This window comes from Ornithodoros turicata, chromosome 1 (assembly GCF_037126465.1).
Source record: "Ornithodoros turicata isolate Travis chromosome 1, ASM3712646v1, whole genome shotgun sequence".
Lineage (NCBI taxonomy): Eukaryota > Metazoa > Arthropoda > Arachnida > Ixodida > Argasidae > Ornithodoros > Ornithodoros turicata.
In genome coordinates, this window is record NC_088201.1 from 201,698,322 (window position 1) to 201,717,436 (window position 19,115).

A 19,115-nucleotide genomic window follows, 5' to 3' on the forward strand; every position below is an offset into this window, starting at 1 on the left:
TATTGGACAGTTCCAAATCTTGTCGTTTTCGGGAGTGATTTTGGACGGGCTCATGCGAAATGTCCTCTCTTTGGTGGTGTTGTAGTCGCGCACGATTTTGGAGTGCGCACAAATTAGCTATAATTGCTAATTGTAATGGTGTCCATACCACCTGTGTGCTGTGCGCAGCTAGTGGTCAATCTCTACTACTCATACCTTCACCATTCTTTGCACTGTGCAATAAAAGAAAAAAACTTGTGTTTGTCGTTTCGTTAACTCGAGGGCTTTTCTTCATTTTTCTTCAGCGTCTTCATTGGTAGCTTGCACCATTCCTTTATTCTACACTCTTGGTGAGAGTGAATCATGATGGGCAACACTGTCTAGTTTCCAAGCCAATCCGTTCCTTTGTCGGCTGTTTTATTTGCAATTTTGCTTCATAGCGTCATAGCGCCATTTATAAATCCTCTGATAAATTGTTTTTCATGTTCCAAGTATATTTTTGTTTGGAGATGTGGCCAGGTGTAGGAACGCTGGACGACTATCCGATTGAAGACGCCCAGGACTTTAATGCGTGTTTACAGATATTGCAAAACGTAGATGAAATTGAGAAAAGAAATTCATCATCAAATGGAGTACAGACTCAAATCTCTCCGAGGCCTATATTGTTGCTGTAGCTGAGTTTTCTAGTGCTTTATTTGCTTCAAAATAGTGATCCATTTCAAAACGTTGAAGTTACTGCATGTAGTGAGCTACATTGTACGTGGTTCTTAGGTTGCGCTCAGTTCAACTTTTTATTGACAAAGAAGTATATATAAATTAAATTCAATGCAAACATGCAAAATTGTATGCATCACTGGCATATTCCCTTCTATTTACCTCGGATCGCGGTCCCCACTATAGGTCTAACGTCAGCGAAGGGGTAGTGGAGAATGAGGGAAGCGTAAAGTATTCCCCTGGCATGTGACTCATGACAGAGGTAGGCGCAACACAACCCCGTATAAGCATGAGCTGAGAAAGAAACCAAAACGTCACGCGAAGATCGTGTAGGATGTCAGCGACAGCTATTTTGGACACTTTTTGTAAACCGTGACAATATTCTGTGTATATTTACCATGGTGACTCCTGATGGGCAACTTGACAGACAAGACAGAGTTTCCAGCGACGTTAAATATCACCTCATTATACTCTCCAGTTATCACATTTTACAACACCTCCCACAAAATAATCGTAACGTTGGTTTTTGTATATACAAATTCACAATTTAAATAAAAGACTAGAAACCACAAACGTTCGTGTTAAAAAAGAAACACATGCGGAGAGAATAGAACTGAGAAAGTACACCTAATAATAATGTGCAGGTACGTCTGTACAGCATTTATCGGCCCGCTAAATAAAGGAACTGAATGAATGGATAGTACAGGTACCTCAAAACATAATTGAGAGGATCCATCGAATAATCCAGTTCGCCTTGGAATGCAAGAGCGAATGGTGCAACGCCCAGGAAAAAGAAGCTGCTTTCTGACTCATGAAGGCTCTCGTATTCGTCTCCTAGGCCGATCAATATCTGCAACAGGAATAGAATATATGGTCCCAGAAAAGCGTGGGCTAAACTAATGGTCCCAACGTGCTCCGTGCGTTACAGTTCTTAACACTCTCCCCCAAGATCTTAGAACACCCTTCCGAAATATGTGACAATATAGTCCCACAAAACAGGAGATATGGGTGTCATACTGATCAAAGGTCAGCTGTATGGGACACCACAGCGTTACCCAACATCATTTGAGTGACCTAACGATATGCCTCCAATGGATTTACCTTTGCCAGCTTGACGATATTATGGGCGAACTCTTCACCTGCACTGTAGATTATGAAATCCAAAATGGCGTAATGTACAATTTTGGAGTCCCAGAGTCCTCTCAGCAGATCCTTTCCCTCATTTGTGCTTAATGCAAGACCAGTCATGTTGTCGTAACTGTAATGACCGAAAGGAAGTACATCCTGCATCGTAATTACCCCAGAAAGAAACAGTAAAAGTGACGTCTGTTGCCTCTACGTGGTAAAGGGATAGTTCCCTTCGTAGCGTGACACAAATAAACGACAGCAGATTGCCTCCGAACAACCCTCTGGCTAACGCCTTCAATTGAACAGTACCCATTTCAGGAGCTATTTCTATTGTGGTTCAAGTGGTTTAAAAATGATAATGGATGGAAATCCAGGCAACACATGGTGCGCTAGTATACGTCTAAAAGACGTCTAAATGTAGACTTTGGCAATGTCTATTAGACGTCTAACAATGTCGTTCTATTGCTCCGTATCCGTCCCCTAGCCCAGCTAACGTCACGCTAAAATACAGCTAATAGCTGGATAATGTAGCATCCATTTAGACCTTTATTAGACCAAACGTCTAAAATGGGACAGTACTTATCTATCCACTGAGCCGTCATATAGACATGTATTATCCATGATGTCTAAAATTATACATATTTATACCTAAATTTTTGGCACTAGTTGCCCATGTATTGGTTCGTCCAGGTATATGTCCCTCACATGCACATGCACGTATGTGTGGTTCATGCAGAGTATGGCTTACAAAGGCAGCATGGATGTTGGTACAAGATTTATTTCGATGAACATACTGAGCACACATTGACTTCCAAACATGTGGACAAGTTAGCAGACATCGTGAGCACTTCCCCTTAATGCACAATCACATACCAACAAATCATGATACTCTTCCATAGTAGATAGTAATGTACATGTACACAAATCGCAGCACTTGTATCACTGGTAGTTGCAAGCATTGCCTCTGTCTTTGGGTCCATCGTTGAGTGCTTCAAAGGCAACCAGAATTTTACAAACATGTGGGGTGGTAGACGGTAGTGGGTAGCAGGAAGGAACGTTTCTGAGGTACACTGAAAATAGAAAAGGCAATGTGTGATATCACTATAAATGCCTGTATGTAAAAAGGTTGGACGCAACTTGTTTACTGCAGGACTGAAATTTATGCATATTTTTTGTTCAGGCATCGTGCAAGTGTCAAGTATTCCCCTATCCATACATGTCGGATCATAGTTGCTTGTGCAGAACCCATTTGATTCCCGACTGACAATTCGAAGACGAAAGACGGGGTTACTAACTCCACCGTCAAGTGACATATGCTACTCTTGAAATCAAAATGCGCACACGCTAAAAAGGAAATTGTGTAAACTGAATCTGAAAAATAATCCCTCTGACAGCCTGCGCTTACATTGCATCAATGACGTGAATCCGATGGAGTTCACTCCAACTGTAACTGAAGCGCTTTGGCACAAAGTATTTACAAGAGTCTTACACGAGCATCAGATTAGCGAGCACATAGAAATCCAGTGATAATGAACAACAGCACAGTCAGATTAGAAAAGGTAACGGTTTTTGTTTACCCGAAATGGGATCGTAGCTGCAGCTAAGCTGAAGTGCCAACAAATGACTCACAGGACAGGCGTTGTATTCGTCACCTCCAATCCATGAGCCTGGAAGCACATATAAAATACATGAAACCCTGAGGTACCACCGCCAACATAATGTGTGCGGTTTTTGACAGCCACATACCAAATGAAAGAACTGCTCAACGTACGCACTGTTTTAAAAACAAATGCAACAATCTTAACTACGTTGCCCCTGGCAAAATGGTCACTGCACCCATATTTCACTGCAACACAATCAGCACAAATTAGTGACAACAGCACAGAGCAGTGAGAGCAGACAGCGTCAGATTAGTGAGCACATAGGACGCAAGGGGACAACAGATCTGAAAAGGTAACTGTTTTCGTTTGCCTAAAATGTGATCGTAGCTCCAGCTGAGCTGAAGTGCCAACAAATGGCTCACAGGCCAGGCGTAGTAATCTTGACCTTCATTCCATGACTCTGCAAGCACCTATAAAAATAATGAAGACGTGAATCCAAGAGGTACCCGAGCCAACAACGTATCCAAACGATTAAATCTTACCACACACATAGGTCAGTTCCACATCTCCGTATTGTTCGTCGCAACCACACTGAACAGACAGCCGTAAACATAACCAAACGACAATCTTGTTAACACATCTAGGTCAGTCCAACATCTCCATTGTGCTCGTCACCCATTCGCAGCATCATTCTGCAGAGAACGAAAACGAAATTCAGCTGCTGTGCTCCAGAGCTCTATCGCATGCAATTGTGAACACAAGCAGGCACAAATCTGAAAGTAAAGGACAAGAAAGAAAGAAAACCCAGCCCTCAAACCTGAAGTTCAGAGAACAAAGGGACGTTGCCTCTCCGCTACAGCAGCGCTCGTTGTTATGCTTAACGATATCGTTCATTGCATTGGACAGGATGCCGGAACTGTCCAGTTGACCGACAGATTGCAAGAAAAAATACGCGCGATGCTGGGCAAGAAATAAACTTATTAAACTTCGAAGCACTTCAGTAGCGAGCGTGAGCTCCAGCAACTGAGCAACAAGTTTGAACATTGAACGTTGCGCTGAACCGCTGGCGGTGCCCTCTGCTGACGCCGTTTCCAAAACGGCGCGCCGAGGGCTTCTTCGCGCTTATGTTTTCGTCTCATTGCAGCGCTCTTGCGCAGTCAGATTTCTTTTGTCTGCTTGTAACTTTATTCAGACTAGGGTGTTCATGGGGTCAGTGCAAATAACAATTGAATTTAATCACGTTGAGCCTCACGGTTGCAAGACAGACGGATTCTAGTCGCTCTGTCATGACAGCAGAAAAAACAAACTACTTTGAAAATTTTTCGCAGAGCACAGAGGCAACCTTGTGTGATAGCTCCAGTAAAAATGGTTGCATAAATTTGTGATGCAAGTCTAAATGTGGTCACCGTGTGACATGCTTTTAGACGTCTAACGGTAGACGTCTACTACGAAATATCTCGGCCATGTCTAGTAGACTACCGCATCTTAGACGTGTAAATAATGTATATCGTTATGGACAGCTTGTGGACCTCTAAATTTATCGGTATCCCTAACTTCTCGAGTTAACCCATTTTTAGACGTATACTAGCGCGCCGTGTGTTACATGGGAAGGCACAAGCCCGTGAGATTCGAAACAGTGCCCCTTTGACCAGCGGCATGCCGAGCTGGTTAAGGCATCCGCTCTTTGGTGAAAGCCGTGGTCGTGCTGGAGACTTGGAGGTGGTGGTTTCGAATCCTACCACCAGCACCACTGTCTGAGTTCCCCTAGATTTTTTGAAGACTTTCCAGGCGAATGTCGATACAGTTCCCTTAAAGCCGACCTAGGACGCATACTAAACCCCTCTCCTTCCTGACTGTTCTCTCTCCATCTCTCCACGTCTGTACGCCGCTCATATTCGCATTTGCTTCCGGGCGCTAACATGAAATTCAAAGAATACCCCCTCGATCTTACTGCTGGGGCTTTTCCATCTACTGCCCTTCATTAATCAAAGCGTGTGCCTGGGTATTGTAAGGTGTAAGTACAATGTTTCATTTTGTACTGTCAGAAAGAATGGGTGAAAGGGAACAAAAAGAATATTTAAAACGATATGAACAACAGCTACTTCATTTCTTGATTATGATTGCAGAAATCATCGCCAGGATGATATTTTACTCCATTCATGGGGTTAACGTGGTGAAATGAAATAATGAGCCACCTTACAATGACGACTGAGGTCCTACAGTGTTCAAAAAGGTCGAAAGTGCTTTGAGGGCAGCCAAGCAATTTTCACAATGTAAGGGACGAGAGTGCAGTTAAATAAAGGTGAGCTATGCTGATGCTGCGCGCTCTGCTCTCGTCGTAACGGTTGTGACATTCAGAATGAGCACACTTAAATGCCCTCGAAAGGCACCTTCGTTTCTCAATTTCGTCGTCCTATGAGGAAAATTAATTGTTTAGTTAAAACAAGCCATAGTGGCAGCCATTCTTGTGACGTAGAAGTAGAAAACCAACCCAATCAACGTGGATTGCGTATTGTACATCTGATTAAATGAAAGCTGCAGTTTCTCCGACTTTCCAGGCGGTTTCTCCCGTTTGCGACAAAATTCAGTTATGGCGGTCGGCTATCAGAGTTTAGTCCGACCGAGATAACCCACAGAGCTATGTGAGGTTGGAAACAACGGCAAAGTCTTCTCAAGAACATGCTTGACACGAAATTGTGGCTATGCACTCGAGAAGTTCGCACTTCAAATGGCATTCGGTCCTGTTTGGTTGCAATGTATTGTGTATCAGAAAATCTGCGAACGTGGAAGTATGGGAGCGGTTGATCAACAATATGAGCAGTAGTGGTCGTGTGAGCATATACCTGTACATGAAGAAGACCGTACTTCGTGTCCGTGCGCAAATCGTGCCATTGCCACACAATGAACTGGTACATATTTATTGTGACCTCATTCCTCTTCTTTAAACGTACCACCACAATTCGAATTGCATTGTCTCTTAATGAGAGTGAGTTGCTCTCCACAGGTGTTTATCTCGCAGAGTGTGTTGGGCTATCTTGATGGAGAGACCTTATGTGTTCTTGTATGTTTCGCATGGCTCAACCTACACAAGCCATATTCCGTTCACTATGTTTTCACAAGACAACACACAGTTCTTTCACATCTGGTATAAGTATCCGGTTTGCTGTACCACAAATGTAATGAGGGTGGTGCAACATTTCTCACTTCTTGAACCATGGAAATTTGTCATGCAAATAAGAGTATCTTAACACTACCAGCATAACGAACGCTCTATGTATAAGGAACACTGCACAGTGTGAAGTTCGTTATGTTTACTAGTAGGAGAATACACAGCGTCCAAGTTTACGCCTGGTCTACAAATGCGTTTTGAAAGCTGAACTGAAGCTAAAACTTTTTTCATTCTCGTGTGTGTGTGTGTGTTTTTGTTCATTCTCGTGTTTTAGATCCTTCACACCACGGATGTTCTCGAATTAGCGTAGTGCGCCAAAGCACTCATTGCCCCCGAGATCTATCAACTAACTAACTAGCTCTCAATTGGGACTGTGGTGAACTGTGTTATCGAACAGGGACCAGTCGTCCCAACTGCTACAAGTTGAGCTGGGACCGGTTGAAATGGTCCCTGTTGGATAACTCAATCCAACTGGTACCAATTCAAAAAAAAAAAAAATGTCTGGGTAAGCATACAGAAACCTCGTTGTACGCGAAGCCCGTCCTCGTACACACACACTGGGATAAAACCGAAGTATGGACAGTAACAGCATGCAAACACATTGATGTATTCCTTTTATAAATGCGCATATAAGAAGTTGTATACAATCGTGTATTGAAGGTCAGCCGTCTTCTGTGTGCGAAAAAGGCACGCCATGAGAAATTTTAGTCAGAACATACACACCATATTTGCTAACCACTATATGTCTTACAAATACTGAAAGAGATAATTCTTCATAGACAGGGCTATTCTATACGTACGCCCATATAAACTTCTATGTACATCTCCATGCAAGCTCATATACACGCTTATGTTCTAACATTTAAACGCACTATTCTCTACACAGTTCTACGCATCATTCTATGAAAACGTTAATGTACACTTCATTCATGTGTCTAAACACGCTTTTACGCATACCCTGCACACGCAACTCATTCAGTGTAGTATATCTATACCTTTGTGTACGTAAGGTATATGGTATGCACACTGCGTGAATCTCTGGTTATGTCTTGCGGGTGCACCGGATCACCAACGGAATTCCTTTCATACACAAAGGCGATAGGGAACGGCGTACTAAAACTCTCTCATATGGTTACAGTTCCAGGTTGGAAAAGCCAACAAAACTGCATGAGGAGTCTTGTAGGCTTACATATTGCATATTTTGAATGCCAATCAAGCGACATGGACACTCCATCAGTAATCAGGGGCGGATCCAGATCCTCGGTTTGGGGGGGAGTGTCAGAGCGCGTAGTGGGGGAGGGGGAGAGGGAAGTCTAATGTATAAACTCACGCTTTGGGGGGGGGGGCGATGCCCCCCCTGGATCCGCCACTGTCAGTAATGCCTGGTTAGCAGACAAGACGTCCTGCCAAACGCTGTCTAACAGTCCTCCAGGTGGGCGTAATGGACTACCACGAGGAGGCCCGGAAGTATCACAGGCCGTTTGCGGTACGACGAGCGGTACCAATAGTCCATCAGGTCGGCGCAGTGACCTCACAAGTGAATCTAATGGTGCTTCCATGGGGATTGGCGGACCAACAGAGGGCATATCTTATTACACATCAGGAGCTCCTAATTGTAGTGGTGGCAGTGGATCTGCCTGCCGCAGTCGCCCACGCTCATGCGACCAACGTGACGACTAACACAGGTGGGACAGTGCGTACTGGGAGGGCTTCACAGGTACCAGTGCCGAGACTTCTGTTAGAGCAGGAAAAATGGGGAGAAAAAAGGTCTCTCTTTCACCGCGTCCAAATGTGTCACCATTCTATTGCGTTTTTACACAATAATTACTGCCCTAGCGAACTTATTGCTCCCACAGTAGACGTTTGATTTTCCAGCTCGCGCGATCTTCTTCGCTTATATGCGGAGGCCACAAGCCAAGGTGAGAGACCAGCCAAGAGAACGGGAGTCACGATCTGATGAAGCGCGGCATCCACGCAGAGGGGGGATAGCGCAGTGACGTCAGTCTGGATCGGGCACATGGTGGAGGTCGAAGCGTAGTCTGCTGCGCACGTTTATCAGTTTCGTTTGAAAGACGCTTCTCCCGCTAAAATCACATGAACTCCGAAATGGTCGACCTGTCTGTCCTCAGCTCAGGTTGTAGTACAGCCGTGAATTTGCCTATTCATTGCTGTTTGCATCGCTCGTTCGAGTCAGGTAAATTTAGCGAAGGAACAGCACATCACTTCAGATCGCGACGTTCGGCGGTGACCCGTAATGTAGACTGTATATTCAGAGCTCAGAGCCAGGCCCAACATCCTCACATTGGAGTTGGAATAAAAAGAAAAATATAGAGATGGCATACATTGAATCAAGGCAAGCCGCGTACTTCTTGCTGGTTCATTTGCCAGAACCTCATGCATGTGAGAGCTTTGTCTCCTTTCGTTTTTTTTTTCTTTTTTCGTTCGCAGAGCCTCGAACTCCACACGACATCACTGCAGGCCTCCTTACTGAAGCACAAACTTGAGCAGCACACTTGCACAGACAGTTATACACGCTCTATCTCGATTAAATGGAACGAAAACGAGAGACACACCAAACCGCAAGAGCCACATTGAACGCTGCCACAGATAAGACTTCGATGGCGATGTATCAACGGTACGTTCTTCCTATTCGTGGATATACGCAATGATGATAAAAGAACCAAAAATATTCGGAAACATTCAGATAACATCTTCAAAAAGTTTATTTTCCCGTTTGTTATCCTCGAATGAATAGCAGTTAACGAGTACGGCACGTTGCTCTGGTGAGAGCAGAACAATTTTCGCAGCGGATGAGGCGCATCGCCGGTGTGACGTCGCCGGACTGGAGGAGTCGCCTGGAGAAGTCAGGAAACCTTCGGCCGCAGAACCGTTTTTTTTTACAATTAAACTGCGTTGTAGTGGGGCCTTTTTGTGCCGAAATATTTTTCGTGTATGCGTTTTGTGGGCCTGTACACAAAATACGAGTAGTTTTTAGACAGCTTGAACACACTTTCGATGATCCTTTAAAGCGTGTGAAGAAACCCCCCCCCCCCAAAAAAAAAAAAAAACAATCAGAAAGCGAAGCCGGCGCCAGGGTTCGAGCCTCAAATGATACTTCAAAGGTACGCCATTGCTCTGGCTGTCCTGTCGGGTCATTGACTGCCGACCGTCAGACTTCTGACAGTTTATGCAGTATGATTCATTGCGATTTGAAAACGCTCGCAGTATTTGCAAATTGATTCAGGATTTACTTGAGTAGCAGACTATCGCGAATTGACTGTCAGAACTGTACTTGCCACCTCCAGCATGCAAGAGAAAAACGATTGGTCAATGCGCGACGCAAGCACCGTATACAAATCATGGCGTACAATTCGTCATTTGCATCATAAGCATCCGTAAAGCATTTGGGTGGTTCATGAATGGCGGCTCAGTATATGGGCAGGGTGTCGCGTTTCGGTTGTTTCACAATGCTGTTTCAGATGTCGGTTTATTAACCGTTATTAACCGTTATTTTTGGCCGAACGGGAACTGAACCGAACTGAAAGAGTCGACGCCATCTTGGAGCTGAACCGGAACTAAACCGGTAAAAAAATAACGGTTACTGGTTCAAATAACGGTTCACACGGAATTAAGTGCGAAACTTTGCAAGTTGTGCATGAACACAAGAACTATTTTTCGTTTTTTAGCTTCATTTACTACCTTCGTAGACTTGCTCTTGCTTGCCGAAAAAGTCGTGCCCTGCAACAATGATCTGGATTTTCTCGAGTCACGCAATAGCAACAGATAGTAACTGAAAACTTTTAGGACTACTATACTGTCTAAGACCTACATGTGAATATATATAAGAGTTAGGGATCAAGGACAGTTTTGGGTAGTAGTCAATAAGTGACATATATTATAATAATATACTAATCAGGCTCAGCTATACACAGGGTGCCCACCCTAGCACCAGAAATGATCGCTGGCACATAGCACCGTCAAAGGGAAACTGACGCTCTCCTATGACGTTTGTGTCACAACAAGCGCTGTATTGTAAGATCACTCCGCTTGTAACACAAACCTGTCAGTTTTTCTTTGACAGCACTATGTGTTCGAGATCATCTCTACAGTTATCGCAGGCATCCTGTATATAAATGCGAATAATCGGACCAAGCGACAGATATTTCGTCGGCTGTGCGACCTTCGTTCTTTCAAATTTTCTCTTCTTCGTTTGCTTTTTCTTTACATTTTGTTTTCTTCTGCGTTTTCTTTTGTGCAGTGCTGTGCGAAAGCAAGACTACCTGAATTCAGCTACAGCATGCGTCCGTGTGTACGACACTGCAGGAATTCCGAACGTGCGTGTGTGAACTTACAGAAGCCCCTTACAAAGTAAAGGGCCAGGTATCCTCATGTGGGTCAGAATGAAAAGAACATACCAATATGGTTTTCTTTGTGCATTTGAAATAAAAGAGGTAAAAACAAGCATGCTGAAATCGCATTTAAGAAACGCCAATGGATCGAAAATTGGTCGAACTCTCTGTTTGCACTTGCCCTTGCCCTGTCCACAGACACTTCACTCTAACGGCGACATGGAAGCACTGCGAGGTCTATGATGGTACGACAACGCGTCCTTTACATGAAGACCCCGGGGCTCAGAATCGCAAATAACAACAAAGATGTTAACTGAAAACTGTTATGACTACTAATCACAGGCGTACCGAGGGGGAGGGGGGGGAGGGGGAGGCAGGGAGGGGGCGTGGCCCCCCTGGAACTCCACGGTCCCTGTGAAAATAGTGCACTCTTTAGTCATAGGTCGTAATATTTATTCTGAGATGTAATAATAGGGACCTCTGAACACCCACATAGTGCACAGCGTTCGCTTCCAGAAAATGGTGTGGTAGGGGGTGGAGGTTTGCACTCTTGCCCCGTAGAACCGGTTCGCCCCCTTGGAAAAAATCCTGGGAACGGCCTTGCTACTAACGTATAAGACATCCACATGAATATACCGAGTGTTTCAGTTAAATCCCCGGGCTAAATAATTCGCGAACCGGTGCACCAATCGAATAACTTTCTATTTTACAAGTATCTCTCCAATACCGCCTACAAGATGCGCACCGCGTGAATGAGCGGAATTCACCGCGACCAGCCGCGACAAAAATATGTAAACCGAAACCAATTAATTGCTGCAAGAAATGACCCGCTTCGGTGGCAGATTTTTCTCTAAAAGGTGTCCACTGAAGGTCCCAAAAGGGGTAGTACCCATTTTAATGCCGACGGCGCCCTGCTTTAGAAGTTTCACGAAACTCATTTTAATTTTTATTTAAATAATGAGCGCCTCCCGCTCATTCACGCGGTGCGCATCTTGTAGGCGGTATTGGACAGATACTTGTAAAAAAGAAAGTTATTCGATTGGTGCACCGGTTCGCGAATTATTTAGCCCGGGGATATAATTGAAACACCCGGTATATAAGAATTAGGCATCAACGACAGTTTTGGGTAGCATTCATGAAGTAACATGTTTCATAATAATATACTAATCAGCCACCCTGCTGCTGAAATGGCCCACGGTGGCCACCCTAACTGCTGAAATGATCACTGATATACTGCTGTGTAAAAGAGAAACTTACACTGTTCTTCTTACGTTGTGTTAAAACAGTGTTTCATTGTAAGCTGTAACGTCATAGGAGGGCTGTCAGTTTTTTCTTTGCAGCGCTATGTGTTTGTGTTAGATATCATTTTTGCAGTTACCGTGGGCATCCTATACAGGGTGTCCCAGAAAACATGTCATTGAATTATAATAAAAAAACTAGGCCACCTAGAATCATGCGGCTAACGGCATTTTTTAACGGATTTTGCCTCCTCCTCATGTGATTGTCATGTATTGTAAGTTTAATTACGTAAATATTTGCAAACTCAACTCGGAAATTTGCTAAGTGAAGGTCACTTTTTTACCCCGCCAATATGAAGAGCGAGCAGAATTCACTCAAATTCATGACAATTGACAGTGATATCCATGAGCTATCCCATCGAAAAAAATAGCCGAACATCATGCTTTTCCGAGCTCCGGGCCATAACGCGCGATGACTTTTTGAGCGCAATCGCTCATAGTCCGACGAAAGGAGGTTCCAAAGCCAGCCCACAGAGTGATAGTAGAAAAAGCAGCAGTTCCTAAAATTGGGAGAGGGCAAGCATTATCCCAGCGAAAGTCTGACGTGATAAGCCATGATTGTGTTATCTCTTGCTGCGATGCCGCGGTGGGCTGGGTTTCCAACCTCCTTTGGTCGGACCGACAATGATTGCGCTGAAAAATTAACTTTGCGCTATCCTGTGGGAGCTGCGTAAAGCATGATGTTCGGCTATTTTTTTCGATGGGATAGCTCCTGAATATTCCTGTCAATTATCATTAATTTGAGTAAATGAGACACGCTCTTCACATTGGTGGGGCAAAAAAGGTGACCTTTACTTGGCAAATTTCAGACTTAAGCTCGCAAAAATTAAACTTAAGTTACGTGACATGCACATCAGGAGGTGGCAAAAACCCAGTAAGAGCAAATGCCGTTGACTCTAGGTGGTGTAGTTTTTTTATTATAATTCAATGACACGTTTTCTGGGGCACCCTGTATATGAATGCGAATACGCGGACCAACCGACGTATATGTCGTCGGCTGTGCGACCTTCGGTCTTTAAAATTTCCTCTTCTTCCCTTTTCTTTTTCTTCTTCTGTTCTGCTATGTGTAATTGTATGCATATAATAATCTGTATGCATTGCGAATGCAAACGACCTGAGCTCAGCTCCAGCACGTATTCGTGTGCACAACGCTGCAGCATAATTCCCAACGTGCGTGTGTGAACTTACATAAGCCCCTTAGGGCCCTTATACGCTAGCCACACTGCAAACTTACTGCATTAAACAGAATGCCGGTAACTTCTCCTCCTCATCAATCATCATCTTGCGTGGCGTCGTTCTCCCCCCTGACTTGTTGAAAACAGGGGCGTGTCGAAAAACCGGTGTCATTCGGGATGATGGCTGGTGAGGAGGTCAAGTTACTGCCATTCCGTTTAATGCATTAAGTTTGCCGCGTGCCTAGGGTACTAGAAAGTAAAGCACCCACCACCCTCATGCTGGTCAGAATGAAAAGAACATGCCAAGCTGGGTTTCTTTGTGGATTTTAAATAAATGAAGCAAAAACAATGATATTGACATAGTATTTAAAAATCGCCAATGGGTCGAAAATGAGTCGACTCTCTGTTTCCACTTGCTCTGTCTTTGTTCCACAGCCACTTCACTCTAACGCCGACATGGTAGCACGGCGGCGGTCAGTGCTGACACAATAACGTGCCTTTTACACATAAAAACCCCCAGCTCACAATCGCACCATTCCAATGCAACTACGATGAAGCGTCGTTAGCCGATTAACGTGTATTCGCGACTCTGACTGGTAATGAATAATTTCAATTACTTAAATGACTTAGGCCAAGGTAGCAGGCTTGGTTGACTGTTATTACTGGTGCGATTCTGCGAACAACCCGGTGGGTGACTTAACCCCCGCGACATGAGCTACGTGCGGGGAAAGTCAACCCAAACCAGTAATTCATGGCTATGCTCCTCTTGTAACCGCTACTAACCTTGTCTTTCATATCGCACAAACTCTTTGAAAATCCTCAACGACCACTGACGCCTTCCTCTCCACTTCAAGCACAGTAACACACACATGGAAGTTTGTTTTAACTTGCCTGTTGTGCTTCATTCGCATCCGTGGCCCTTGAACCGGTTCGCCAACCGAACCTTTGGAAAGAACCGGTTTGAACCATTATAATTGCCTTCTGGAGCTGAACCGGAACCGAACCCTTATCGTCGAACCTAAGCCCGAACCGGACCGTTAAACGTTTCGGTTCGACTCTCTGGTGCCACATTCGTGTTTGGGATGGTCGTGGGACGATGCAACGGAGAGAACACGTCGATCGTACAAACGCACAGGCTAATAAGATCTCGAAACAGTGTTAGGTGTGCCTGCATGTTGCTGCGACATTGAGCATACAAATCACTTGTTTTTTCCTCCCCGGTTTATCGAATATGCTTGTCACTGTTGTCTGCCTTTTCATTATTCAGGTGAAAGGCAGAGTGGTTGGGAAATTTGCACAGTTCAACGCAGAGATGGAATTCTCACATACTATATTATTTTTATATATTTGCTGATGTTTATACAGTTGCTAGAATAGCAAAATATTACTCTGCAGATAGAGTGATTCACCACATTAACAGGAGTGCGCCCAGAATATAAGACGTGTGCGTTATGTGATACTACAAACACGCACAAAGTATCTCAACGTATAGAATATCATCAGGTAAAATATTGAGATAGACACAAGAGAGAGATAGGGTTAGAATATCAATCCAATATTGAATACCTGTCGAGAAAATTCAGGCAAGCTTCCCCCTCGACTTCACAGTATGTGAGTACCTCACTGCGGTGTATTTCATGGAAACTATACATGACAGTACTACTTGACTACCACGTGGAATGACGCCTGCATCCCTGCAGCTCCCATGCATCTCTGCCCGTATCCCTGCACCTCTTTTCCCTGAGATGGTTGAATTCCCTGCTGTTACCACGGTGAGCATTTTACGTCTGTATTGTGAGGCAGAATCATCGCCATGATAATCACTGCACCTCAGCGCGAGTTGCAACCACCCGCATTCATTCTTCCTGCCCTCATTAAACGGCTTACATTCACGGCTCTTCTCGCGGCCTTTTCGCTATCTCACAGAATTATTGAATTTGTTCTTTGCATAATTTGGCAGTGGATACAGCTATGCTCTGATTTTGTGTACGTTTTGTCCTTATGGAAGGTTTGTTTCATTTTGTGCGTGAAGCATGCACGTCTGTTCAGTATACAGCTTCATGTGAGCTGTACTTCAGAACACCGCATCAGCTGAGATTGCGTATTATATCCTCATGCATTTGATACCATTGTTCCCATTTGGGAGCAAAAATATTACTAAGCGATCGCGCAACTTTCTTAACGCCGATATGATGCCCAAATCAGCTTGCATTGTATGCCAAGATACCAATGCCCAAAAGTATGGCCCGAAAACGCGCTTAGGTGTTTACGTTTTCAGCTGATTGGAGGATGCGTCTCCCGCATTTACCAAAGTTGCATTGTTTGCTGGCAATGAAGTTTCCACCACGTACTGCAGGTGCGTCGCCTTTCCGTTGTTTATGTAACTGCCAGTAGTGATTGCAGGGAGGCAAATAAACATATCTGTGTGGTTATAAAAGTTCATTAGCCAAATATTCCAATGTGATGCAAAAATGTCCAAGTTTCAAAAAAAAGTTCAAGTACATACTTTTCCGTACTGAGCGGCTTGACGGGCAACGCGTCTGGATCTCTGCAGATATCTTCAAAACGTCCTTGGACATCAGCAGAAGCTTTGTAAATGATTCTAGGGATCAGCAACGGACACGAGAATTATAGTGTTGGGCTATGCACGACCAAATGTGAAGAGAAAGTGACCTATGAATACCAAGAAGACGAAGAAACCGTAGCACAGACACTGCCAGGTGATATAGCGGGCAAGTGGAAGAAATAAGTGGGAATTGCTGTGGGCTGTGGAAGTGCTGTGGTTCCGTCACACGTACAGAGTGCACGTCATGAACCCCTAAGAAAGAGGAAGAGGGGCACGGACGGTGCAAAATGGGTAAAACGAGGAGGTTACACTGTCCCAGCAGCCGCGAGTCAGTCTGTAACAATTTGCCCCACTTGGAGGTTTGTCGCCCTTTACACTGTTCACTTTGATTGATGAGTTTAGCTGTCTTCTAGTGGAAGTGACTGAGAAATGGGCTCGTCAAAATGTGTGTCCGTGTACATATCCGTGTATCCGTTTACCCTTGCTTGCGCCACAGTGTGTGCAAGATGGTACAGAGTTTGTGGACGGTATACTTTGTGTTGGCCCGTGGACGGTCAAGTTAATCAGTTCAACCGGTATTATCGTACGGCATCGTGTTAGCGTGAGGCTACGCACATCTGCCTGCTGGGACAGTCCTTTATAGTTAGTCAGGAGTCGTATAGAGTAACACCATATCTTGTGCAAGTAGAGAGCTCAGCTTCATGACTGTAGTGGACTTCTCTGCAGGTTTGTCAATAAGTACAGTCCTCTTGTTACTAGCAAGAAATGGTAAAGGCGACTGCTTAGACACATCCGACGAAAACTCCGCATCGCATCCTAGATACTTCACGTAGATCTAGGATGTCGACCTAAGAACGACCAACTAAGCTGCATGAGACTTGTTGTGGGGGGACTATTCGCAGCTTGTCAAGGTCCGTTCAGAAGAAGAGGTCCACTTGGCGCACTATGTTCTCTACCAAGAGCAGGACCCCGACAGGGGGGTTTCCGAAATCAACCATTAAGAATGAACCGCTTAAAGGGACTGTCGCATCCGGAACCGTGGTTACGAATCCAATACCAATGTGTTCGGTACACTACCACGAGCTATTTGCAAAATTTTCTACTTCCAAAACGGACCGGGTGATGAGGAATCGAATTTAAAAGATTCGGTTTCGGTTTGATCCTCGAAAGCGCCAGCGCCAACAACATCGCGTGACGCAAGGTGGAATCTGGCTAATCCGCTGTGAAGGACGCTGTCGTCTGCAGCCAAGTCTGGGGCTGCTTTGTTTTTTTCCGACACGTCGCCCATATTCACATGTGACACTTTCTAGTGACGCGGATACTATCTCTACGCTTGCATCCTTCGCGTGAGATGTCGTTTGGAAACCGACGCAGCGTTCCCGACTCCAGGAAAACTTCCTTCGAAAACCTCGATGTTTGATTTCGCACGCCAAAGATACAGCTACAGCCAGACCCCAGACGAAGCGAAAGTTGGAAGCAGCTACATCACTAGCGGGTATCCAGATGAAGCAAGGAGTGTTCATGCTGTCCGTGTATGCTCCTCGCATTTCACCGATAATGTGTACCTGGATGAGAACATCATGCAAGTGCAACTTGGATTGACACAAAAAAGGAACGAATTGAAACTTGACGCCGTTCCGACAGTGTTCCACGAACAAAGCGAGCCAGCAACTTCGACAGTAAGTCACAATGTCTATGTAGTTTCCCAATCGGGTCTGTCACTCTTGCGCGTGAGTAACTTAGCAGCAAAAGACGAAACCGGTACAACGTAAGGTATTCCCTAACCTATGATTAATAACTAGATAAATAAAATACAATAAACAAGTAAAAGAACATGATGTCATTCATATGAACGGCTCATATGATTGGCATTTCTCGTTGTCGGACGCGTTATCATGAAGCTTTCCCTGTTTCTGAACCTGTGACTTTTGTGGAATGTGGTAGACATGATTGATTTTCATGTGTATTACAGCTGCAGGCAGCTCGACAGGGTCAAGCGCAAGTGGTACGTATATTACTTAAATACATATAATGTGTTTACAATTTTTGGACACAGAACAATTCGCAAACTATGAACCCCGATCACTAAAAGGAAGAACTGAGGGTGTTTGTGTGCTGGTGTTAGAAACAGGCACTATATACAAAAGCACCTCTGTCCGTAACATAAGCGCCATAAACCACTTCCCAGTTTCCTTTTATCTCTCTCTTTGTGAACCGTTTGTCTGTAGGGCGTCGGTTTTTGCGGTTGTCGTAGCCAATTTGAGGTGCACTTTTGACGTTCTGTGTTATAGGAGGACCAGGTGCTGCTGATCCAAGTCCCATCCATCCATGAAACGGCATCAAACAATGTACGTGTGTGCACGGCAATTTTGCTGAGAAACCTGGTTTTTACACTAATGCCTTTACGACGCCTCTGACAAATTAGGATATTCCAGAACAGTGCTTTCTTCATCCAAGTTCAAGAAATAAAGAGAATGACTTCATGGCTTCTACTGACATCTCACAGCTACATGCCAAGACAAAATAACTTGACAACAGGAAATGAAAAGAAAAAAAAGAAAAAAAAAAGGTCAGTTTCGGGTCCACCCAAATCTTTGTGCAGAGGCTGACAACAACAACGGTATTGTGAGATGATGAATGATGCTGATGCAGCGTTGAGATTAAGCCCTTGTTTCCTTTTTTGCAATGCTATACATTACTGCTGGTTAAATGTAAAATGATGCACCTACCTCCAGACATTAAAGGGGCTACCAGAGATGTAGTGTCAATTCAACAGAAAAGCTGCATGTTCTACGAGGCACTGTCACATAAGCATTGGCCAAATTTGCTGTCCTGTGAGCTTTGATAGGAAATGCCGTAGATAGTAAGAGGCCTCTTACTGTAAAAGGGAGGTGCATTATTCAAGTAGTGGGGTCTGAGGCATGAGGGTCATTTCAGGATGTACTAACCGTTCCAAAATTTTACACTTGGTTGTGCCCAGAGATCGATCCAGATCCCCCCCAACACCCCGAGTTTTTTTCCTGTGTACCACTGTTATAATGAAACCGTCCAATTTACTGTCCAACCGTCCCGTTTTCATTGCAATTGAAGTACTTGCAAAACTGTTTATTTTATTTTTTATTTTTGTGAGTCCCCG

The 19,115-nt window shown here is 44.4% G+C and overlaps 1 protein-coding gene and 1 long non-coding RNA gene across 3 annotated transcripts in view; one reads left to right on the forward strand and one right to left on the reverse strand.

Annotated features, from left to right (window-relative positions):
• LOC135378947 (uncharacterized) overlaps positions 1–19,115 on the reverse strand; it is a 342,028-nt gene that overhangs the window by 169,791 nt on the left and 153,122 nt on the right. For both annotated transcript variants that reach the window (XM_064612133.1, XM_064612132.1), the window contains exons 6-7: positions 1,795–1,951; positions 1,404–1,543 (exon numbers count right to left, since the gene is read on the reverse strand). In XM_064612133.1, coding sequence (XP_064468203.1) covers positions 1,404–1,543; positions 1,795–1,951 — 297 coding nt within the window. The remainder of the gene's footprint in view (positions 1–1,403; positions 1,544–1,794; positions 1,952–19,115) is intronic.
• Positions 17,444–18,290, forward strand: LOC135375438 (uncharacterized). Its single transcript, XR_010417245.1, has 3 exons — positions 17,444–17,658; positions 17,952–17,984; positions 18,271–18,290. It is a non-coding gene; the product is annotated as an uncharacterized LOC135375438 (long non-coding RNA).